This window comes from Equus asinus, chromosome 12, assembly GCF_041296235.1.
Source record: "Equus asinus isolate D_3611 breed Donkey chromosome 12, EquAss-T2T_v2, whole genome shotgun sequence".
NCBI lineage: Eukaryota > Metazoa > Chordata > Mammalia > Perissodactyla > Equidae > Equus > Equus asinus.
The window spans coordinates 48,087,794-48,114,621 of NC_091801.1; the positions used below are offsets into that span (position 1 = coordinate 48,087,794).

A 26,828-nucleotide genomic window follows, 5' to 3' on the forward strand; every position below is an offset into this window, starting at 1 on the left:
TAATTTTAATGGAGAACTTCTGGAGACAATACCAGAAACAAGCATTTTTTTCGCTCTATTTTCTGTGTAACCTCTCGACCAAGAAGATAATTTTGAATTTACATTCTGTTATTTGTATTACAAAAAAAAAATAGGTATTTAAATACACTTTTTCTAAACTCATTTGCCCTCTTCCACTGAGATTTTTATATTCTTATATGTCTTATCCCACTTCCCATATCTTATCTACCTCTGGTTATGAGTGTCCTCATCCAAAGGACTGAACTCACTGGCAGTCAAGAGAGGAGTTAAACAATGAGATACTCTTTTCTCTCTCAAGTCATAGCCAACATGGGAGCAGGCCACATTTTAATAGGTATGCAGCACAAAACCATATTAAACTATATTACAATGTTCCTGAACGTCCAGGTTCAAGGTTTATTATTTTCGTCCCACAAGTCCAACCCGTTGTTAAGAAATCTAACAAGCAGAACTCTATCACAACCTTCCTGATTCTGGTAACAACTTCCAGCTTCAGAAGTGTTCTTTGAGCATGAGAAGGATAAATAATTAGTAGCTAACATTTCTTAAGCTTTTGCTATGTGATTTTAAATGAAACAAAACGTCTCATTTAATCCTTACAACAGTTCATGAGAGTAGTTCTGTTATCATCCCCTTTTTAGAGATAATGGGAACTGATGTTAGAGAAATTAATTTGCCCAAGAACTCATAGCTAATGGAACTAGGATTTGAAACCCATTAGGTCTAACTGCAAAGTTCATGCTTTCATCTTGTATATTTCTTTGTGGAGAATTTTTAATGTGCCATAAATGGGCTGAATCACCCAGTATGTGTATATTTGTTCATTCATTCATGAATTATTCATTCATTCATTCAGCGACTTTTTTTGAACACTCTCTGTATACACTTTGCCAGGTGCTTTGAAAATCCAAAGCTTAGCCAAATGGAAATCATTCCCTCAAGGAATGTGTCTACTAAGAAAGATGTCATGTATAGAAATAACTGTAACGTGAGGTATACAGTGATAAGAGCTATGAAACAGATTCCCATTTCAAAAAACTATTGGAGTTCAGAAAAGGGAGAGAATTTTCCCATCTGGGGAGTTGAAAAGGCTCAGAGAAAGGTGGTATTTCATTTGGACCTTGATAAATGGGAAAGATTTAAACATGAGACAATGAGAAACTAGAGAATGTATGGGTATTTCAGGCTGAAAGAGAATATAGGAACAAAGACCCAGAGAAAGGAAAGTTAGAAAAAAGTATATCATAGAAAGCAAGAAGAGAGAGAATTTCAAGAAATGTGGCCAAAAGTGGAATATTATGTGTTACTTGTCCTTATCACTAACCAGAACATATGCTTTTATTTCATCACACTGTTAGCCTCTTATGCATGTCCATTTTGTTCCCCTTTCTTCTATCTAGCATCTCTCTACATATGGATGTTCAAGTCCCTGTTTAAAGAAAAGAAACTTTGTTATAGGTGGAGGTAAAATTTATTCCCATTGAAAGATTAAGAATCACTTTTTTAGGAAAGAAGAGTTAAGGAGAAATCTATTCATTCAGGGAGTTTTTATCAAGATCTTATTATGTCCCTAAAACTGTGTACGATGCTAAGAATAATGTGCCATTTTTGCCTCAGGGACCTCTGGGTCAGCTAAAGGAGGCAAACATGTAAATAAGCAATTGCAAAGTGTAATTAGTTCTACGATAGAGGAATTTATTAGATATGGAAGTGACACAAGAGAGGCAGGGGTAAGCTTTAAGGATGGTAATTGGGGAATGCTTCCCAAAAAAGCAGACGCCTCTGAGCCCAGTCTTTTTTTTTTTTTCTTTTTAAGACAAATGGGATCAGCTCACATGTTCTATTTTAAAGCTTACTTTTTTAAATTTAGTAATAAATTTTGGTTGTCTTTTGTGTTAGTATATATAGCTATTCCTTATTCATTTTAATGGTTGTACAATAGTCCATTCTATAGATCTGCATGCTGTATTTAACTGATCCCCTGTTGATGGATATTTGAGTTGTTACCAATTTCTTGCTGAAGTAAATATACACAAACACACACACACTGGCATTGGAATCTCTGTAAAACATTCTTAGATGTATACTTCCAAGCATTCAATAGATAGTGCCAAATTACCCTCCAAAAATATTGGGTAAACGTGCTTTTTCCCACACCTATACAGAAATTGGAATTGTCAGTCTTTTAAAACTGCTAGATTAATAAACAAAAATACTACATTATTGCTTTAATTTGAATTTCTTTGTTTTAGTGAAGTTGAGGATCTTTTCATGTTTACTGTCTGGTTATATTTCTTTTCTGAACTAATTGTTGTCGGAGTCTGGGATTTTACCTTTTGGAAACTAATAAATTAGCCTGTTAGCATTTCATGGGCACTGGCAGAAGACATAAGACTCTTGGTTCAGAAACAAAAAACGTTATTGCTCATGGCAAGGCAAGCAGCATAAGCATCATGTTTGCATTGGTTCCTCTTGCTCCCTGGTCCCATGAGGTGATGCAGAAGGGCCTCCAGGGGAAATGACACAGCTGAGGAACATAGAGCTTGTCAAATCCACCTCTTTTAGAGCAAGTCTGCTCTTTGTCCTGGAGAAAGACTACCTCATCCCTCAAGGCTGCTGTCTGCAAACACAACCTGAGAAATGGCCCCAGTTAACAGCTTTCAGAGCCCTGCATCCTTTGCTTACCTAGCAGGAACATGCAGGGACATGCAGGGTCCATGGCTAATTGCCTCTTCCAACAACTGTTTTTGCTTATTTTTCTATATGCTTACCTTTTTCTCATTGATTTGTTAAGAGCTCTCTGCTATCACAACAATTATTCCTAGATCTATCATTTAATGTTACCTGTCTTATCCTAATTTTCCTTCTGTGTGTATGTGTGTGTGCTGAGGAAGATTGGCCCTGAGCTAACGTCTGTGCCAGTCTTCCTCTATTTTGTATGTGGGTTGCCACCGCAGCATGACAGCTGACAAGTGGTGTAGGTCTGTGCCTGGGAACTGAACCTGGGCCACCAAAGCAGAGCGTGCCAAACTTAATCACTAGGCCAAAGGGCTGGCCCTCCTTTTTTTTTTAAATATGATTTTGTCAGTTGTGGGATTTTTTTTCCCATACGTGGGTTTCATGCCACACAAAGAAAGGGCTGCCCTATTATGATAAAAATGTTAACTGATTTTTTTCTTTTATGCTTTCAGTTTTTAGCCTTTAACGTTTTGATCCTTTTGGAATTTACTTTCATGTAGGAATGATGTAAGGACTCACTTTGATTTTACCAAATGGTTATCCAGTTCCTGCAACCTCATTTCCCACCTTTTCCCTACTTGTTTGAAATACCACCTTCATAACATACTAAAATTTAGGTGTACTTAGATCTTATACTTTTTTTTTTTTAAGGACGATTAGCCCTGAGCTAACATGTGCTGCCAATCCTCTTTTTTTGCTGAGGAAGACTGACCCTGAGCTAACATCTGTGCCCATCTTCCTCTACTTTATATATGGGATGCCCACCACAGCATGGCATGACAAGCAGTACATAGGTTTGCACCCAGGATCTGAACCGGCAAACCCTGGGCCACCAAAGTGGAATGCGCGAACTTAACCGCTGTGCCCCCAGGCTGGCCCCTTATACTATTTTTTTATTCTAGTCTTACTAATCTATTTGTGTGTTACTACTCCAACCTTATCGTTTAATTGCAGTAGCTTTATAATACACTTAACACCTGGTAGAATTTGTTCCCCATTGTTTCTCTTTTATTTACAAACTTTCCTGACTGTTTTTACATATTATTCTTGAATCGGTCTTTTATGTTTTTATTTATTTTTTTGAATGGATCTTTTAAAATAAAGTAGGTAAACAGGATGAGTATAACTGTGGAAAGAAATTCTAAACTACTGTTTTTTGTAACCTTATTCCATTTTAAAAGTCTAATTAATGTTATAACTTTTATGAAGATTTAATTTGCATTTCAACAAATATAGGAACATAGTTTCTGTTTGCAATTTCTAAAATCTTCTTTATTTTAATATAGATTCCTTGTAGTTTGGAATACTGGGATGAACTCCAGAAGATTTTTGTTGCATTTCAAGAATTTAGTCTGTCTGAAAGTAAAGTTTGTGAACTGCAATTGCCAGATGTCAATCTTGTGAATGACCAGAAGAAACTGGTATCCTCGGATCTTTGGAGAATTGTCTTGAACAGCAGTCAAAATGGAGCTGATGACCAAAGGTAACTTAGTGAAAAATGAAATAGTGACACTGTTCTAGGAAACAGTCATCAAGTCATCTCATCTAGTGACCCTCACTTAGCTCTCTCTCCGCTGCCGAGTAGCTGCATCTGTCTGAACAGATAATAACCAGGAAACAAGACAGAAGCTCATGTTTCAAAGTCTGTATACTAAAAATCCTGTGTTTTACTCATAATACAGCCCTGTGAGCCCCCACTACGAACTTGCTCCTTAAATATAAAAAGAGGGGCACCGGCCTGGTGGCGCAGTGGTTAAGTTCACACATTCCCCTTCTCGGCGGCCCGGGGTTCGCTGGTTCGGATCCTGGGTGCGGACATGGCACCACTTGGCACGCCATGCTGTGGTAGGCGTCCCACGTATAAAGTATAGGAAGATGGGCACGGATGTTAGCTCAGGGCCAGGCTTCCTCAGCAAAAGGAGGAGGACTGGCAGTAGTTAGCTCAGGGCTAATCTTCCTCAAAAAATAAATAAATAAATAAATATAAAAAGAAAAAAGTGCAAAATACAAACCACAAAAAAAGTTCAGTCATCCTGAACCAAAAACTATAGAAGAAAAGAGCCATACACACCTCAATAGACTCTTAATGACACAGTAATCAATACATGTAATGATAGCCCTGGGGCATTTAAAGAAAGGTTAATAAATTGAATTATCTCATTCTAAATTTTGGAGATATTTCCTTCTTACATGGTTTAAAGAAAACTTTAAAAGACAAACATCCAGATATTAGAAGATACTAAATCACAATCAATAGAACAATATTCTCTTGTCATATATTATGCATACTGTGGGCCTGTGCCCATCTTGCTATCCATCACTTTCAGTGTCTTACCTTCAGATTCTCCTGATGAGTTGGCTTTAGCATTATCTTATTCTTTTTATATAATCTCTCCTTTTTTTTCCCCAAACAACATTCTCAGACTAACAAGAGAAAAAACACATCCACCATTCCAATACCCTGTAAATCAACTATTTCTTTTCTATGTTACCTACAAATAACATAATTTGCCCATTATTATATGCCTTTTCAAGGTTATAATCATAGCACACCATTTTGTGTTCTGATTCCAACTGTATGTTATAAATAGCTGTGAATGCTTTTTTTTATTTATCAATAATATGTGTTCATTGGAGAACATTTGGGAAATAAAGAAAATAACACCACCCATAATCATACCATACTGAGATAACGTCTGTCAACATTTTAGCCTGTAGCCTCACAGTCTTTTTCGTTGATTACTTTGTATGCTTAATAATATGTTTTATACTTTATATATTCTATTTCTAGATCATTTGGACTCTTTAAAAATAATTACCTTCCTAGTATGTTATCTAGTAGTATACAATTAATATATTAGAGGAGTGGGATCTTGATTTTATCTATAGGTAATGCAGCAATGAAAAGAACACCCATCCTGTGATGAGTTAGCAGATAGATAGAAAGATTGCCTATTCTTGATATAGATTACCTAATCAGAAACCAGGAAATCTCAGAAAATAGAGCTATGGCTAATGAAATTTATTTTTTAAAATCTGAATTTCATTAATAGTATCGAGTTAGAAATCATTTCTCAATTCTAATTATGAAAGAATACATTTTCATCATTGAAAGAAGCATTTTAGACAAAGTTAATTCTTCTGAATCTGAAACATTCATAAAAATTACTTTTGTGGTAAGCTTAGCACTACAGAAATGTGGAACCTTTAGGAAATGGAAATTTATGCCAACAATCAAATTCAGGCAATTTTTCACCAAGCTTTTGACATTGTAATCACAGATCTTTTGTCTTCACCTGGGATTTTTCCATTTACCTAATATTTCACAATTGATCTTGCTTTAAATTGTTTGACATTAGTCATTTTTCATGTAGAAATTGATATTAATGGAATTAAATTTAAAGAGTTGGTTTAAAAGTCAACATAAATAAATACTATTAAGACATTTTTCAAAAGGGACAGTAAATAAATTTCATCCAATTTCTTGAAAGAAAACATCAGTGATTTGATAATAAGTCAACATTTCATGCAGAAAGAAAACTGCTACAGTTAGCTTTAGCATATTCTGTCATGAGAAATCTAGAACTGGACAAAAACCTGACACTTTTATGATTAGAGATTGTCTTATCATAACTAGTAGTCTCGTTAGTTTGAGAAGGATATGCATCAGACTGTTATATATTACTGGAAGAAAGCTCATAAAATTAAGTCCCATGAAGTTTAATCTTAAAAAAAACAAACGGAACATATTGCCCATAATTGGCATGAAGTTGCAACAGTGTGGGGAGCTCAGTAGTAATAGCATCACTGTGTGTGAGTAAATAGAAGCACTGTGTAAGAGAGAACTTCAAGTTAGGAGACCTAGGTTTAAGTCCTAGCTTTATCGCCGAGTAACTATTTGGCCTTGAGAAATTGATTTCTAATCTGAGGTCTTGCTTAAGAATAGGATGCTAACTAGTCCAAGGGGTGGCAGGTAGCCTTCAATAGAAAAGACTGGAGACAAAAGATTCAGTCTTCTCTTAAACCCTGGCCTGTTTATCCCATACAGGTGTGTTATCTTTAATTCAGTCCCTGTGTATTTGTAATAATTACTTTCTACCATCTTTAACTAATGGTTTGCTTGATCATATGAAAATGAATGATTGGTAATGATTATGTTTTTTTGAAGGTAGCATTTGAAGTTGAGTAACTTCAAGCTTAATTTCTACAACAGTATTGACCTATAGGAGACTTCTGTTTGCTGTGCAGTAGACTGGAGGCAAGAGATACAACATATAAGTCCTGATCAGGATATCCATTTCAGCTATTTATCTTTAGTCTCACCATATGTATATTTGCCTACACCCGTTGCTTATTGCCAAAGCCTAAATAAACCCCGTTTATCAGTTAGGTCCTGACAAGAAACAGCACACTCAAACTGGGTAGTTGAGAAGAATTTAATGAAAGAACTATTTAGAAAAGTGTGGGCAGGGTTAAGGGATGGTTCAGTACCCTGGGGCTAGGAAGCCTGGGGAACCATCCCATTCTTAGGCCTGAAGGAGCCAGGTGATAGAGCCATTACCAAAAGTAACTCAGAGTGGGTAATTGTAGCTGCTTTTGCTGAAGGGACACAGCAATGTACAGAGATATGGCCAAGAAGGAGCCAGGGGAATACATATCCTTACCCCACTCTCCTCCCACCTTCTAATCTCTGGTGAGTACTTCCCACTGGCTGAACCAAAGGACAAGTCAGAGGACAAATCAGCTTGTTGACACTGTCCAGTGGCAGAGAAGAAAATGGGGAAGGGTAGAAAGTAGATCTAGAGAGCAGGCAGAAGATAGCCAGCAAGCACTCACTGTATTTGGAATTTATAGTTTCTTGCCCAGTGACTAGCCCTAAGAGGAAAAAAAGGGAAACAGAGTATTGGGCCCAACCCTCAGTCTTGGGGCCACCCTGCTAGGTTCCCTGGGTCTGGTATCAATCAGATGTCTTGTGAAATACCAGAACAACTTTCTACTTTGTTTCCCCCTCTTAACCTCACCCCAAATGGCTAACTTCAGAAGTAGGTGACTATGTAAAGTCACCCAAATTACAGGCAAATTATCATGTAGCACAATAGTAACTGTGCAGATCTTGATATATATATGTCCAGTTAATCTTTATTACAAGGGGTTTGATGACAATGCTAAGCTCTATTCGCCTGTGCCAAGTCTTTAGTGGTTTGTTGTCCATATTGCATTATCATTTTCTCACAACATTAAACATCTGAGAGCAGATTGCTTGTAGGGACTTTTTATCCCCTCCCCCAAAATGCTGGTTCGTGGAAGAAGGCATCCTGGAAAGAGAAGTGGCTTAAGAGTGTATGGCTTTTTCTTCATACAATGAAATTTGAAACCCTGGTGAGTTTTTTGGAGTAGTTTCATCTTTGTATGTACCAAAAAAAAAAAATTTCTCCTACTCCCTAAAGATCCTATAAAAGGAGTCATTGCTCATATTTGGTTGTCTTTGAGACAGTGGTCCACAGCTTTTTTTTGAAGAGCAGACACTTTTCATTTCCCAAAGCCTTGATTCTTGCGTCTAGAGACAGTGGAGGGATCAGATAAAGGGTGTTGTGATGGTCAAGTCCCTGGACCATCTTTCTTTTCTCTCACTGGTTGAACCTTCTCTTACCAGAAGGTGATTCTGGCCTCCAGATATTGTTCCCCTCCATTTGAATACTGGGATCTGCACTTTTAGATGTACCCAAATTTGTTGGGTACCATTTTTTAAAATCTTTTGACTTTCATAAACCATTCAGATAGAAATCTTGACATTTGGAACCACTTTGTCACCTATCTTTCTAGTCATACAATGATATAATCCAGGATTTATCCAGAAAATTCTTTCCTAGGGCTAAATGTGAGTTTTTGCCTTCTCCCCCTAGGGTAGAAGGGATTCTTGTGTTTTTCCCCAAGTGTCTTTTTGAAGCCTCTTACTGTTTCCTTTTAGTTGGTGATTGAACTCTATAGAACAACCCCTCCAGAGAGTTAGTCTTTTGCCAGGTGGTCCTTCTCCCCATACACATTCCCCAAAGTACTGAGCCTTCCTCAAGTCTCACCTAAAGTTCTAGGCTGATGGTATTAAGGAAGTCTCTTTGTTATGGCACTTATTCTCTGAACCATGGGAGATTTCTCCTTCTCTGTCTCTGTTTTTTAAAGTCATATATAAAGGAGTCTTTTACCTGAGGGCCCACTTAAGCCTGTTTTTTAAACCTCAGATTGCAACCCATTAGTGGGTCATGATATCAATGTAGCAAGTTGCAGCTAGAATTTTTTTTAAAAAAATAGAAATTATCAGTGTGAAAAGGACAAATATTGTGTAACTCCACTTACATGAGATACCAAGAGTAGCCAAATTTATAGAGGCAAAGCAGAATGGTGGTTGCCAGGGGCCGAGGGAGAGGGGAACGGGGAGTTATTGTTTAATGGGTATGGAGTTTCAGTTTGGAAAGATAAAAAAATTCCGGAGATCAATTGTGTTGATAGTTGCACAACACTGTTAAGTGTACTTAATGCCACTGAACTCTACACTTGTAATGGGTTAAAATAGCAAATTTTATTTTATGTATATTTTACCACAATTTTTAAAATATCAGAGTGTGTCATATTTACAGTAACCCCTGCCCCGTTTAGTGTGTGTACTAGATTACGATAAAAGTGTATTTCTTATTTGGGGTTAGAGTTAAAACATTTACAAAATGATGATTCTAAAAAGTTAAGACAGAGGCCGGCCCGTGGCCAAGTGATTAAGTTCATGCGTTCTGCTGCGGTGGCCCAGGGTTTTGCCAGTTCGGATCCTGGGTGTGGGCATGGCACCACTCATCAAGCCACGCTGAGGCAGCATCCCACGTGCCACAACTAGAAGGACCCACAACTAAAAATATGCAACTATGTACTGGGGGCTTTGGGGAGAAAAAGGAAAAATAAAATCTTTAAAATAATTAATTAATTAATTAAAAAGTTGAGAGAACTTGGTGCAGCAGGCGCACCATCTTGCCAGTCTGTTCACCCGCACGGCACTCTCCCAGGGTGGACAAAGCAGCGTTGTTTACTAGGCAGGAGAGAGTTTAGGTGAACCAGTGCCGAGAGACAATGCCACCCTGAGGTGAGAGTCAGTGCGATATTGTGAAGTCCCTCTTGGGTGCTAAAGGTAATCACCAACAATTAACGTAAATTATGTAACCAGTATGGTGTATTCTGTTTGCCAGCCAGAAAAAGAGGGATGGGATTTTATTATGGAGTGCTAGACATTGTGCTAAGCAGATCGTTTGCAGTATCTCATTTAATACTCAAAAAATAGGTCCAATTACTATACTCATTTTACAGATGAGAAAACTAATATTTAGCCAGATGAAATAACCTGCCCACGATTGCAATATAAGTGAGAGCAGTGCAAGTGTTTTCTTCTGGTTCTCTCACCCTAGTCATCCTCTGCTTAATCTCTATGGTATGTTATACTATATTATAAAACTCTTATTACCACAGAAGAGTCCAGAGAAAAACTCAAGCCTTCATCAACAAGTCAGATCCTTGTTGAATACCTGCAGTGCTTTAGGAGTTCACCACAGAATGACATCCGGGGGTGAATCTTTAAGCATTATGCCTGGGTCCCTGTAAAGTCTGTGGGTCAATCAAGATCTAGACTAACTAAAACACTCCTTGTTTTAAGAATTGATACCTCTCTGCAGTTGACTCAGGACATTTGATAAGTATGCTTTGGGTAAAATGAAAGTATGGATATGTAAAACTCCTGCCATACTTTCCACTTTTCAGGATATTTCCACTATTCTAAAAATTTGAATTTCTATTAGGAACTTATTGATATGTGACCTAACTACTGAATCTTGAGTTCTGTGTACTACTATTTGACAGGTGTTGCTCCTAGGAGCCATTTTTACTTTCCTCTTTCTGCTTAATGCACATCTCATAAATTATGTTTTTCCTTTTGATATCTCGATCAAAGCAAACTCCATTGTACTTAAGTGAGGAAATTACACACATGTAGCTTCCATAAGTGTCCCTAGCAGAGTCATCACTCTCATATTTATGACTGTTTAGCTCTAATCCAATTAGATCTTTTTAATCCTTATGTAAAAGGTAAACATATGTATACTACTTTTGTAGTATCTAATGATGATCAAATTAAGTTAAGTATCAAAAAACTATAATTTGGGGGCCAGCCCGGTGGCATAGTGGTTAAGTTCATGTGCTCTGCTTAGGCAGCCAGGGTTCATAGGTTCAGATCCCAGGCACGGACCTAGCACCGCTCATCAAGCCATGCTGTGGCGGCATCCCACATAAATAGAGGAAGATTGGCACAGATGTTAGCTGAGTGACAATCTTCCTCAGGCAAAAATAGGAAGTTTGGCAACAGATATTAGCTCAGGGCTAAGCTTCCCGTAAAAAAATATTATAAAAAATTTTTTAAACTCTATAATTTTAGTGATTCAAAAGATAGTTTAAGGATAGTCAGATTATATATACCATATTACTTTTGTATTTAAGGAATTTTTATTTCGATATAACTCCAGTTTTTATATAAAAGTCTAAATTTTTAAATATGGATTAACCTACTAACCATTGTAGTCAGGATTTCAAGATTGAAAGAGTATTGCTGACCACTTGAGTATGTTGGGAGTTACTATATATACCTAAAAATACTCTTTTTAACCTTTTATTTGTGCATTTAATTTAGGAAAAATGAAGAATTAATCTATTTGTTACAAATAAAGTTGGCAGCACAAACTCATGATGTTTTAGCAACCTTTTTTAATATGATATGGTATCTGCTACTCTCAAGAGAGAGAAAAATAAATTTTGGAAACTCTCAAGAGTGTCAAAAATCGTAGTTGGCAAGAAAAATGCTTCAGATAAATACCTCAAATTTTGTACTCGCTGTTTTAGAACTGATCTCGTAGAACCCTTACCTGGCTTTTTAATAACATCTTGACTAACACTGTACCATATTTCTAACAACTTCGTAAAGTAGTATAAGAAAAAGAATTCATATGTGTAAAACACATGTGCAACTAATACATTTTGCTCTTTCTGAATAAATGCAAGTTTTAACTTTTACCTTGCCAATGAAATCTTTTATTTGTAACTCCACAGAAATTCCTAGAAAGCTATTTGGATTAGTATGTCCATTTATAGAAAGTTTTAAGACTATGCTTAGCTGCAGTTTTGCACATAGCGTTTAGTCAATAACATACCGCACCAGAGTTTGTGTTTTCTTTGTATGTGATGGAGATTTACTAACATTGCAGTAAATACTACCACAAAACTAAACTCTTTCAAGTTAAACACTCAGTAAACATGTTGGAATGCTCCTAGCTTTCATTTTCACCAGCCTTTTCACAACTTCTTTCTAAACTCAGCTGAAGATTCGCACTGTGAGAATCTCCCATGATTCACCCCACACCATTCTGAGTACCTCTTAATGTTTCCCCTCTGGCAGCCCTTCCAATTTTCCTATTCCTGCGTGGTTGTTCTGTTTTATAATGTTTCTAAATGTCTACATATTTTATATCACCAGTTAGACTGTGAGTTCTGTGAAAACCTAGGATTTATTTCTTTAGTTTTTCCTGTCATAGTTCTCCCTATGGTACTGTAAATTACAGTGTTTCTTCTCTAGGCTCCTCAAGGATTTGGGAGTCAGAGCAAATTTCAGATTTGGAAAGAAGAGGGTGAAGGATGCTGAGGGGAAATAGGGCAGCATTTGTTCAGTGATCCATAGTCACCAGGATATATACCTTGCCCCCTCCCAATCCCCAGCTCTCATGCTTCTACTAGCCCTGAAGCGAGGAAACTAGGTAGCATGTTTCTCATGCACACCAGTAGCCACCAGGTACAAACTTCCCCCCTCCTGTGAATTCCTTCATTATTCCATTTAATCAGATATTGTATAAAATGGTGTTAAGAGGGTGGGCAAGTGAAAAGAGGACCTATGCAGTGTAATTGCCCATGGGACCTTGGTTCTTCTGGACATGGTCATAACTTTTATGGCACCTCGTACAGTATTCGCTGGGTGTTCATAAAGAGTATTGACTAATGCATATGGAAATATGGATATGGACAATCTGGAGAAGTAAAACAAAAGTGAAACATTTACGGTGACGCTGAAAGTATTGAGTTTTTTGACCAGCAGAATCATGCTCTGAATTGTGTTGGTCTTAAACTGATATGAGAACAAGTTGTCTGTACGTGAGATGTGGGTGGAAGAAAATTGGGTTGGAGGTAGGTCAACATGGCTTGGGGTTTGAGGAATCTTTCAAAATTTTTCTGCTAATAACTTATAGAAAACAATCAACATGAACCTAATTTTTAAAAACAACTAGTTTATGTGAGTAAATATAGAAGATTTGATGATAACATATTGACTATAGGATTGTGGGTGCCAGCTTTAAAAACTCTTATAGAAAGACATTTCACTTATATATTGGGAAATTCAGGTTATTGAACTTCTTTTATTATTTATTTCCCATAGTTCTGCAAGTGAATCTGGTTCTCAAAGCGCTTGTGACCAACTTGTAACTCCCACAGCCCTGGCTGCCTGTACCAGAGTCGACTCCTGTTTTACCCCATGGTTTGTCCCATCTCTTTGCATTTCCTTCCAGTTTGCTCACCTGGAGTTTCATCTTTGTCATCACCTTGACCAACTAGGCACAGGTACTCTTTATTTTAGTATCAAAATAACGTCCACTTAATACTTAGTGTTTTGTCTTGAGTGTTCTCAGACACAATTCATCAATTTTTACCCAGATAATTTAATTTCAGGAAGTAAAAAGGCTTGGAGGGGTTTCTATTCTGTGTTTTACAATATTAGTGATGTCTCAAAGTTCCATGGTTGCTAATCACTTTCCCCACCCAAAGCTCCTTCACTACTAATCACCACTCACACCCGTATGGCCGTGGAAATTTTTAGAAGCAGCATTCATTTCCTTAACAACGAGCACTGGCAAAGTTATTCACAAGTTGATTTCGTATAACAGATGCACCCCTTATTTTTGAACCATGCTGTGGACCTATTATATGGGTAACCAGTTGTATTGAACTGACATGATTTTACATGCTTCCCAATGAGAATTTTCAAGGAAGTTACAAAATTGCAGGTTTTACTGTTGTTCCAATTATGATCTTTTTGAAAGAAATGTGTCTGTTTTTGTTCTGTATTCTGAGCCATCATATTAATGGCAATAGATTCCAAAAGTATTTGATATTACCTGATTTCAAAAGTACGAATACCTTCTACTAAAGATAGGCAAATTTGCGAATAATTTAAAGGACTAGCATTTTTACAAGTTTGTAAGGTAGAAGATTAAATTGTTCCACACACCAAGAGTAGCCTTTTATAAATTTACTAATGTTACATGAAAAATCATTCCTAAAAGTCTGTGCTGAGCCTTTTCTAGTTAATACGTTTTGATTCAGGTATTAGGTTTTCAACCTACACGTAATGGAAAAAGGGAAAAAAATCAGATTAAAACTAAACACAGCTGCTGTTAAGCATCTTGCCTTTTCAGCAAAAATGGAGTTTAACCTGCTTTTTTCTAACTCTATTTGAGTCATGTTTTTGTTTTTGTGATTTGGTTGGTAGATACAGAGCACTTCTATAAAACTCTCCTTAGATATTTACCTCCTCGTCATTTTATATGTTGTCTCCTGTGATCAAATTTTTGTCTGTGAAAGTGAATGTAACCTTTGGACAATATATGTTTAAGAGACCTGCTGACTGAACAAAACAGTTTTGTTTGCAAATGTAAAATGGTGATTCAGATATTGTAATATCTTAAAGAGAATGTTTGAATTTATTAAACAGAAAATATCAAATTCAATAACCAAAAAGTTTAATGATTTAAATGTCATCTCTTTATTTACATAAAGTATTGGCTCATCTCAATTGCTGTTTTCCTTTTGTTTTCTCAACAGCTCCACCGCAACACCTACAGCCATTTATTTCTGATAAAAATATGCCATCTGAACTGGAATACATGATTATTTCCTTCAGAGAACCACACATGTATCTTCGACAGTGGAATAATAGTTCTGTCTGTCAGGAGATCCGATTCTCAGCTCAAGCAGACTGTAAACTTCTGGAATGCAGAAATCTTACAATGCAAAGCATGGTGAAACCCTTCAGCATCTTTGGACAGATTGCTGTTTCCAGCGATGCAGTAGAAAAGCTGCTTGACTGCACCATCATGGTTGAGTCTGTATTTGTAAACTTTGGGCAACACGTAGTTCATTCTCTAAACACTGCAATACAAGCTTGGCAACAGGTATGAACATTCTAGAATGGTTTACAGTTTGTCTGCGTGTGATCTTTTACTAGGCACTCTATGTTATCACTTCTAGTAATAAGTTAAGCACAAACAAAAAGGTGAGGGAATGAAGAATTTGATGGGCACCATAATATTTGGGACCTTCTCTGTTTTGGCGAAGTGATGCATGTTATTTTTAAAAACTTTGGAGAATATGGGTTCTCTACACAGGCATTGGAGATCATGCCCACATTTTTGTGACTAATGTACCACATCTGTGTGGAAAGTAACATATTCCCAGAAATTTTTTCCAAGTATTATGGCTTTAGTTTGCCAAAGCTTGAACTTAGCTATGGATCAGATTGTCTAAGCATCCACTGCAGAAACGAAGAACCTATATGAGCCTTTCTGAAAATAAGCATTTCGTCTTTTCAAAGAGAAAAAGCAGTGAGAGGAAATATGTGAGCACATATCGTCTTAGTCTTTCCCCTTACTACCATTCTGCCATTGTGATTCACTAAAAAGCACTTGATAATGAATTTTTTTAATCAGTTAAAGACTCTTGATTAATAATTTTTTACTTTTATCTCTTGTCAGAAATTAACCATATCAAAAAAGAGATGAAATATAAGTCTATGCTGAACAGCATATTTAAAATGAGGAACCTGTCCATGTACACTGTCATGAAAATAATTTCACAGAATGTTTGGATAATAATATGCTCAGAGATTTAACAACAAATCACTTCTGCTTCCCTTAATGATTTTCAGTAGAATAGTGTATTTCCATAGTATTGTGTTGCTATTTAAGCCAAGACATTTCCTCACATGTTGTGTGTGTTACATGCATTTGTGTGAAGCTGGCTGGCTCACCAAGAGAAATGGTCCTTCATCCCACACTGACCTCATGTGGGGACAGTGGCAGTGGAGTGGAGGAGGGGCTTGGATTCTCTAACTGAGGAATTTTTATGGGAATAAACTCTTTTCTTTATATGCGTGAAGACCTATACTAGACTAAGGAATTAATTACCTAACATGGCACTACAATAGCAAAGGGAAAAAAGATAACACATCTGTTTTATATTTTAAAATTCTTTTTTAAGGGCATTCCATGGTTTTCTTGTTGCAAAGGACATGCGTAAAATAAGAGCTAGTGTGATCTAAATCTTTGCAGCTGGTTTGAATAGCAATGTGAAAAAAACCTCCATGGCTCCAATTTCTGTTTTTTGTCATATTTTGGACAATGCATTTAATAAAAAACAAACCTAGAAAATATAAAAGAGTCATTGATAGAGCACTTAAGCCCAGGATATTTTTGTCCTGGTATCAGGGCCATTATAAGAGGACTCATGTGTAGCAACTACTGCAAAATGGCCTTCAGAAATACCAGTTTCCTCCCAGGGTAAAAGTATTCTCTTAGACACAGCTATACATATAAATAAAATACTGTGCATAAATATTTAAATGTTTTAACCACATCAGAGTGTGAATGACTGACTGGCTAACACAGTGCCTTGAAGGAATATTCTAAGTTTTTTTAAAAATGGAATTGTATATTTGATTAAGTAGAGCCATATGTCACGTAGCATATTGCTGACAGGTACATTCTATGAATAGTTGGTTCTGATTTATACAGGGATTTGGCAATGTTAACATGAGCCACAAGAGGATATACTTCTGTAATTGTTGCTGTAATTTTCTTGTTTCCTCCCATGTCAAGGGTACTTGCCACCAAGTTTTAATGTAGTAGGCATCTAACCCTATGTATTCTAAAGTAAATACAAAAATGCACTACTTTGAAATTATAGGACATTTAACATTACAATGGGCTTACAGAATGTTATTAAGTTCTTGTTTCTAAGATGTTCTGAATGTGGTTTATCCCCTTTAGAGGAGAAGCTTAGTTTTCCAAGCTTGGATTTTATTGTGTGTATAATGCTCATATACAGTAAAATTGTTCCCAATGAGAAATATGAATTTAATAAGCAGGATAAGTTATTTGAGTTCTCCACATACTTTTTATTGGGTTCACATCTGAGACAAGTCATTTGTATTCAGTGTGAATGGAGCAGACAGTTGAAGCATAAAACAGTTTGGCCTTTCACCTTTAGGTCACAAGTTCAAGATTGACAGAGCCTTCATCATTGTCTGATTTTTCTGGCTATAGACTTTTTTCTCTCTTTTGTAAATGATTAATGTTTTGTGAAACCAGATTAAGGACCCAAGATGGCTCTTACAGTTTGCTTTATATTTCTATGTCACATTCCCACATTTGGACAAAATAGCATTTAATGGAAATTTTTACTTAAAAATCAAGGTTATGCTCATGTGTTTTATCTTACACCAAAATGATATATGTGTTTAATTGCAACACTCAGCATGAATCTTAAATTTAAATAAGCCGTCCTTTAATTACAAATCTGAGTGAGCTTTCTGAGGTTTAGCCTACATGATGTCATATAATATGTGTATGAATTTTTTTATAGTATACCAACATTTAGACATTCCAAGAAATGCTTAAACTTACAACAGTTCTAATGAACTCCACAGATGAAGGAGCAGTAGGGAAACAGTTCCCTGAGGACTTTGAGTATTCTTCAGAAAAATGTAAACAACCCCCTTGTGTTCTTTCATTTACATTTTTTCCTAAAACCCTCATCATTTATTAAAGGTCAGTTTTTAGAGTTGAAGAAAGTAATACGATTTTTTTTTCTACTCAAGCCCCATCTGGTAACTTAACCTCTGTTTTACCAGCAGATTGATCCCAATTCATTATGAAAACTGAATTTTAATCTCAGGATGTCTATCTAAGTGGGAGTTTGGAATCATATCCCCTTCTTCACGTTTGTATTCTTGGACCTATAGGAGAGAAAAATGTTTATAAGAAGAGCAGTCTATGTTGATTATATAATACTAATGGAAAAATTTCATCAAAACTAATTATATGCTGTGACTCCAATTTGATTAAAGGTTTACAAACCTTTAAATATATAAGATATATAAGATAGAATTCAATAGGATAGACTACGATAAGAACAGGCAGGATATTCACAAGAGAAAAATTGTTGGAAGAAAATTCACCAAAATGTGTTAATAGCAGTTATCTCACAGTGTAAAATTAGAGACTTTTAAAAAATAAAGTCCATGCTTTCAGTACTTTCTAATTTTTCTACTGTGAACATATATTGCAGTTATAATTTTAAAAATTAAATTTACTCATGTATTTATTTCCTAAGTGTTTATTGAGTAGTTACACATCAGGCATTATGCTGATTACTGGAGATTCAAGTTGTAAATAACACATACCTGGTTCCTGCCTTTATGCAGCACAGAGTCTAATGATGGAGACAATACTGAACCCATAATCATATAAATGATTACTTAGTCCCAGTAGGGATAGTGCTGTGAAGGTGAAATATAAAGTGTTATGTGAGCATAAAATAGGGGCACCTAACCTTGTCTGGGGAGGATCTCAGAAGGCTACTCTGAGGAAGTGACCTGAAAACAGAGTAGAAAGAAATTAGTCAAGCATGGAGGAAAAGAGGTCCAATCAGAGGAAAGGCACTGAGGCAGGAAAGAGTTTGATGTATTGGATGAGTTGAAAGGGGCCAATGTAGTATTGGAGGAGCTGAAAAAGGCTGGCAGAGCCGGAGTGTGGTGAGCAGGTGGAGAGTGGCTCAAGATGTGGCAGGGGCCAGATCAGGCAGAACTTCTAAAACCTGCCGGCAGTCAAGTTTTGAATTCAGCTCATGATTAAAAGCCACAACAGAGACGATTATGTTAGACAACAGGTAATTGTTGGCTATAATTGCTTTGGTCTCACTTGGCCAGAGACTCTTGTGATTAGCGTGCAAGGTTCCGCTCTGTGAGAATAGAGAGGTTTGACGAGAATAGATGGATGATAGAGAGAGGGTTTAGAAGTCCTCATGGGATGCTGGAAAAATGAAGTCTTTCAAGGTCTCTATCCCAACTTCAACCACGGAGCACTTCCCACCCACTTTGGAGGCCTTCTGATAAACTAGAAGCAAATTCTGCCTCCCGAGATAACTGTTCTAGATGAGGTTCTAAGTCTGGTGTTGGTCTAGGTATGTTCATCCATAGACTTCTTGGCTTCAGGCCTCATAATCACTTAAATTACCATTCTCATAAGTGATAGTTCCTTTTATTCTCCCTCCCCTCAGTAAAATGGCTAACAATGGAGTGAGGCATTGCATTATTTAGATCCACAGCCAAGTGGAAGCCAACTGGAGAAGCATCACTTGCATATTACCTCCCATTGTCTGCCAATTGATTGGCTAATTAAGATTTTTTTTCTTGCATTCTCAAGTTAATCGTTTATTTAGCTATTCATTTAGTTTACCACAAATATGTTTATCGATTTTTAAGTCATAACCTAACCAGAGTGATAAAAGAGTAAGCACAGAAATGCTCTGTCACTTGCCAGTGTTTTGATATAACAGCAGCCGATGGAGACACCATTAAGTAGAGAAGGAGATATCAACACAAGAATGTATTACTAATTTGTTGAGCTTTAGCAGATTAACGGAAGACATTAGCTGCTTGATGACTATTAGCTGAAATAGACACCAACAACTGTTTTTCAACTAACATTATTTCTCTTGAAAACTGCAACTTGGCTTACACTGACTCTGCAGTTGATCTGTTTTCTGTGTTCAGCTTCTTAACAATAGAGGGAAAGTTATGGTTTTATTTACATCTCTCCCTGAGCAGATTTACACACACACCCCCTCCCCCTTAAGGGATCTGGGGATGTATTACCTAAGTGATCCTTACTTTCTGTAGGGTACAAACTGTGGCTTTGGTAATTGGTCCTGATTGTTGAGTTTAGAAGACCGGGAACATGGTAATTCTAGCCTCCAGTACTCTGCTCAAAAACATGCACTACCCAGTACAGCATTCTTTGTAGCATGTTAATTCATTTTAAAATGTTAAAAGTTTGAGGGATCTCATTGTTCTTTTACTCTTCCATGTGTGTGATTTATTTTGCAGGAGTATAAATCAAAACATATTCTTGGAACATTTCAGATCTCTTTAAGGTATTTTCTGTGCTTATCCTGGAAGTATAGAATAGTTTGTATACCAGAGCTAATGACAACAGATCTTTTAGTGTGTTTCTCTGTTGTAACAATCGCCACTGGGCAGACAGCTGCCAAACATCTTGCAATTAATCTGATGCACGTTGGCTTTCATATTCTTTTTCTTTCAGAACAAATGCCCTGAGGTAGAGGAGTTGGTCTTCAGCCATTTTGTGATCTGTAATGACACACAGGAGACACTGCGGTTTGGCCAGGTGGATACTGATGAAAATATTCTGCTGGCGAGTCTCCACAGTCACCAGTACAGCTGGCGCTCTCACAAATCCCCACAGGTATAAAAGAAACAGCCTTACAAACACAGCAATTGTTAAGATTGGGGATTCAGTTATTCTGCATTTGTGTGCCTGTGTCCAGTTATTTCTCTTTTTAAGTCTCCCAAGGAACCACACAGTGTAGCTACATCTGACAGAAACCCAGAAATGTTTAGAGATAGAAACACAGTGCACCCATGCCTTTCTTGAAAGGGAACATTCTCCTGTGTAGCATGGGTGCTGTTGAGGCTACATGGTGTGCTGGTTATGAGGTTGGACTCTAAAGTCCAAGTACATAGGCTTGGATTCTGGCTCTGTGTAAGTTTGCTTTGCTTTCTGTGCTTCAGTTTCTCTTCAAAATGGGGATGATAATAGTACCTGTTTCTTAGGGTTGTGACAACTAAATGAGTTAATACATATAAGGCACTAGAATAGTGCTTGATGTACTGTAAGCATTATGTGTTGGGTATTATTCATTCATTTTTTCAGATTTTTTCTGTGTACATACTCTGTGCCAGGCAGGTACTACTAGGTGCTGGAAATTCAAAGTCAGGGACAGCTCAAGATCAGTGATGATGTGATTACAATGACAAGATATACCCAAAGGAGCACTGGGAAAAGATATACCAAAGGATGTGTGTTTTCCAAGTAATATAATTCCATTTTCCTGTCACTTTAGATGGGAATGATTAGAGGGATGTGCCCGGCAGGAATAATACAAATTAAATACAAAGTTGTGGTCTCAAATGAGTGAAAGAAATCCTAGGAAGTATTCTCAAGAATAATGTATTTCTAAAACTCTGGGTAATAAGGAAACTACTGTCTGCTTGTGATTATAAGAAAGTCATTAGATTAGAGAACAAGTTTTCCCATCCGCTCTATTGACCAGCTTCAGAATATGTTATACCCTCAGACTCCCTCTTGTCTTTTTTTTTTTTCCATAGCTAGATTCTGATTTTTTACTTGCTTTTTCCATCGTATTGCCACATGATTAGTAAAAAATTTGGAAAGTAGATACAGTGCAATTCTTCTTATTTAGGTATATTTATTTAATTCTAGTTAATCTGACAGGACATTAAAACTACATAAATCCTTTTTTAATAAAAGTTCTTACAAAAATTTCTCTTTTATATAATATTGCAGTCATATTTCTGGAGTAAATGACTTGCCCTTATTTTCTAATTTTCCTCTTGAGAAATTTCCATGTTAGAGAGTTGTTAAGTCGTTTGGTTGTATGCCCCTTCTAACATAGTTAAAGGGCTGTTTGTTTCAAAATTAAGTTTTTCTTTGTTACTTTTTCTTTTTAATTGCAAAAGTGAGAACCTACAAATATACAGACCAAAAAAAAAAAAAAAAAGACCACCTATAATTCCAACCACCCAGAGACAACCTGTATTAATACTGGTATAGCCTTTCAGATCTTTGAAATGTTTCCATGGTAATTGCATTCCCAGCAATGAACTGTTAGTGACAGGAAAGAAACCTCTGAGAAGCTGCTCTAAGGTGTAATCATACACTGTGCCTGTAGCCACCTCACCCATTCACACATAAGACCTTAGCAAAAGTAAGCAAAGCTGAGGAAGCTTAACTCCCCTCACAGTCATTTTAAGATGCATAGACTACATGGCCCTCAATGACCCTCAAGATTCCCTGGACACTGGAGCCAAGGTGGGAAGAGTGATCATAAGCACAGCTGGCTTAGGGGTGTGGAGGAACAGTAGTCTTCATGTTGTAGACATACAGTTTCTGAGTGGGAAGGAGATCAACAGGAAAGAATGGATGAGCACTGCCACCACAACACCCTTCATATTTATACTCTTTTTCACTTTTTCAAGGTCTTTTTGTATTACTACTAGTTTTGTTTTCACAATATCCCTGTGTGATTTGTATTATTTGTTGTGCATATTTTATAGATAAGGAGACAAATAGAAATGTTAAGCTAAGATACTGGTAGAGTTGAGACTGAATTCTGTATCTTCTGATTCTCAATATAGTGTTATTTCCACAACATTGTCAAACTCTCCTAGGTTTTGGCAGCTTGATTTGTCTGTAAGAATAGCCAACCCATGAGGTTTTGAGAGAAGGGCTGAGAAATCACTAATATAATACTCCACATTTAAACCTAGACTGATATGGGATTCTGAGTCCAAGTATGAACCTTTGCAAAGCCTTAACTATATTACCAAAAACAATAAGAACATTTTAATGACAAACTAGAAACATAAGAAAGGTATCTGTTAAACTTTATTTTTTTCTTTTTAGTCTGTAATTGCATCCTCTGGATATAAGTTTTAAGATGAACTGTAGTCATTATATTCTTTAGGCTAAAACTTAGGTCAAATTTGTAAAAAACAGTGTCTCTTTACTATAGCTACATATGCTGAAGGAAGTGTGCTTCAGAACCTTCTGAAGCCAGAGTCTTAATGGGCCCAGAGGGTCTTTGTGGAATTCCTTGTATCCACAATTGCAAATTCTGCTGTGTTCTAATGAGAGGTTACATCTAAGGATCAGAAAACTAGCCACTTAGCTTCAAACTGCACCTGGAGGTAGTCGTAGACTCACAAGTGAGCAAACTGTTCTTTTTTCCAGACTCCAAGTCATATCCTGCACTGCCCAGCAGGCTGGGCTTTAGGAACATTCGTGTTTATGCTACCTTGGGTGTTAGTCAATTCATAGTCTCAGGGAGGATTTCTAAAGTTCATAGAACTTAACTCCACTAAACAATGTAGCTTATATTGCAGAGATCAAGAAAGTGGCAATGACACCTGGAAAGGTTTCAAAGAGGTCAACATATCTTAGAACCACACAGGAGGTTGCTAACAACAGTAAGTCCCAACAGGATGGGAAAAAACATGGACACAACCAATTCCAGAAATCCAAAGCTGAAAAATCTTTTAGAATTGAAAAGTTATAAACTCTCCTTATAGTTTCTAACACATGCTCTGAGGTAGAATCACTTAAAATGCTGGATATCCCACAACAGTTGCTTGCCTAAACAAACAAAGGGAGAACAAAACTATTTCCTAGGCAATAATTGGACATATTCAGCTACACAGTCATATATGCCACGACAAAGAGTTCTTAAATATTCCAATTCAGTAGACTTAAGATCAGGTTGGATGAGAACAATAACCAGCAAGGGACTGGTCTTCAAAGAAGTGCTTCACATTATCTGAAGTTGAATCTAAAGACTGGAAATGTGAGTTTATGGAATCTTTCCCCAGAATATGGGCAGTATGTGCAGCTCAGAGTCAGGGAAGTTTTAGTTAATTTAGCCAAACCAAACATAGTGACACTTCCATCAACTAGTAGGATTTGTTTACAGGCTGTTCAAGTTAACTTTCTGGTTAATAGAGAGCACTGTTGGCTAATTAAACTGCTTGAAATAGGAATGCCTCTAACTTGTATGTAAGGAATTACATTTGCTTTTACCCTCAAAGCATGCACAATTCGTAGATTATGCATTTTTTTTAGAGTTGCAGAATTCTACCTACCAGTGACTTAATTTTTGTAATCAAATCATCAAGCAAGGTGAAAATGGGCTCTAGGCAGAGCCCATATAGAAAACAATAAAATAGTTCTCCAAAATGGATATAATAGGAAGTTCCATAAGCTCGTGAAAAATGGCAGATATTTAAAAGTGCAAAATGTAACAGGGTAAGAATTAATTTTGTAGAGCAGCTGAGTATCTGGGAAATAGTCATTAAAGAAATCAGATTTAGTGAAGAAAAATATGTCATACATTCCTTTAACGCAGAGGTTGGCATCCTTTTTCTGTGTAGGGCCAGAGAGCAGATATTTGAGGCTTTTAGGGACTTACAGTCTCTCTCACAGCTGTTCCACTCTGCACACAAGCAGCCATCATGAATGAGTGCGACTGTGTCCCAGTAGAACTTCATAGACAGGGGCCGGCCCCGTGGCCGAGTGGGTAAGTTTGGACTCTGCATCGATGGCCCAGGGTTTCGCCAGTTCAGATCCTGGGTGCAGACATGGCTCTGCTCATCAGGCCGTGTTGAGACAGCATCCCACATAGCACAACCAGAAGGATCTACAGCTAGAATATACAACTATGTACTGGTGGGCTTTGGGAAGAAGGAAAAAAAAAGACAAGACTGGCAACAGATGTTAGCTCAGGTGCCAATCTTTAAAAAAATTTTTTTAAAAAAAGACTTCCCACTGTATTTTAAAAATAATAAAAATAAAAAAACTTTATAGACAATGAAATTGGAATTTCAGTAATTTTCACATGTCATGAAATAGTAATCTTCTTTTGATTTCTTTTAGCCATTTAAGCATATAAAAGCCGTTCTTAGCTCACAGGCTATACAAAAATAAGCAGTGCACCAAATTTGGCCCACAAGCAATTGTTTGCTAACCCCTGCTTTAAGATCTCTCAATTAACAAAATTCAAGAGACTAAAGGTTTGATATTAAAATTTTTTCCCTCTGATCTAAGTGGTATTCCTATCACTTGAAACTTGGTAAAATGTTTCACAAGTTAAGAAATGACAGGTAATAGTTTAAACCTAACACTAATATAATCAACCCGTACTCACCACATAACAGTAAAATATTTTTTTTGTACTCATTGTGGGCCTATGTAAACAGAAAGTTCTCCAGTTCTCTTTTTAATGTAAAAATGTTTTAAGTGAGATCTGATCATTTTTCCTCTTGTCTAAAGGGAAAGTAACGGGTTTTGAGTATCTACCTATCTTATGATAATTCCAGCCAGTTGTCAGTTTCATTAACTAGAATGTAATTCTTACTCAGTTACCACTCTTTCCATCTCCATTTAGATAATGCATGTGTGCACATGTCTCTGGAGAAACAGCACATTCCTTTTGCCACAGTCACAATTTTAAAAATTTAAAAGCAGACTTATGGAGGCAAGGAAATATTCTGTGTTGGCAAAACTGTTCAAACTGATAAATTTGTCAAGCATTTGCCTCTGCTGTTATATGGCACATGGCATACACGTTACAGTTTATTTAGAAAGGGCAAGTGAAACAACACTCTTACGCACTGAAGGTGCAGTGGGATTGATCCTTCATTTCTAGAAAGCAATTTGATATGAAGCATCAAAGCTATTAAAATGGTCATAGCCTTTGAACCAGTAAATCTCCTACTAGTAATCCACTCTCAGGAAACAATCCAAATTAAAACAAAGGTTTATGCACAAAAATATTTATCACAATTGTATTTATACTATCAAAGAGTTAAAAACCAATATACTCACTTTTAAGGAAATAGTTAAGTAAAATCTGGCATATATGTAAGATGAATTATTATGGGACCTTTAAATTTTGACATAGAAAAGGGAAGTGCCACCACATATCAATTAGAAAAGCATTTTATATATATATATATATATATACATATATATATAATGATTTTAACAATAAGAACAAATGCATAGAAAAATATGAGAAGGAGATATGTCAGAATGTTACCAGTGGTTGCCTCTTAGTGGTGGGTTAAGGTGATATTTTTCTACTTGATTACATGTTTATATACTTCTCAACTTTTTAAAATAAGGGATATGGATTATTAAATTGGAAAGAAGTTAAGTAAAAACCCTGAAACAATTTATATACAGACTGAAAGACAGGAATTTGAAATGCTAAGTAGAATAGTGGCAAGTGTAATGATATAGCAAGAATGGTTATCTTTTTTACTTATCATATGAACTATTACAATAGTTTTTCTCAATTATTCTCTTAATTACAGCTTTGCCCCTCTCTATCTTGCATACTATATCTCGAGTAATTTTCCTAAATAGTGTTTTAATTATTACACTTTCCTGTCCAAAAATCTTCACAGCCTCCTCCATTATCTATTAAATATATCCAAATTATCTGGCATTCAAAGCCTGACTCAGTCCACAAGCCCTCCTGTCTGCCATTATTTCTCTCTAGCTGCTTATTTACTCTCCTTCCCTCCCATTCATTTTTTTTTTTAAAGATTTTATTTTTTCCTTTTTCTCCCCAAAGCCCCCTGGTACATAGTTGTACATTCTTCGTTGTGGGTCCTTCTAGTTGTAGCATGTGGGACGCTGCCTCAGCATCGTTTGATGAGCAGTGCCATGTCCGCACCCAGGATTCGAACCAACGAAACACTGGGCCTGCTGCAGCGGAGCGTACAAACTTAACCACTCGGCCACGGGGCCAGCCCCCCCATTCATTTTTAATCAATAAATGTTCATTCATTGTGACCTACTATGTGTAATTAAATATGTACATTCTTCTAAGGAACTTATATCTAATGGGAGAGTCAGAAAAGTAACAGATTATCATAGACATGATCAGTATCCATCAGGATATTATTGCAGTAGTTCAAAACAGGGAGAAATGATGGGTAACTGAATTAAAACGCTGGCCATAGGGAAGAAAAGCAAGAGAGTCAGGAAGTAAAATCAGTTCCATCT

General features: G+C 36.6%; 1 protein-coding gene across 9 annotated transcripts in view; it reads left to right on the forward strand.

Moving 5' to 3' along the window:
- VPS13B (vacuolar protein sorting 13 homolog B) overlaps positions 1 to 26,828 on the forward strand; it is a 781,052-nt gene that overhangs the window by 675,857 nt on the left and 78,367 nt on the right. For all 9 annotated transcript variants that reach the window (XM_044743909.2, XM_044743903.2, XM_044743908.2 and 6 more), the window contains 4 exons: positions 4,047 to 4,243; positions 13,265 to 13,446; positions 14,707 to 15,056; positions 20,265 to 20,426. In XM_044743909.2, the coding sequence (XP_044599844.2) occupies positions 4,047 to 4,243; positions 13,265 to 13,446; positions 14,707 to 15,056; positions 20,265 to 20,426 (891 nt within the window). The remainder of the gene's footprint in view (positions 1 to 4,046; positions 4,244 to 13,264; positions 13,447 to 14,706; positions 15,057 to 20,264; positions 20,427 to 26,828) is intronic.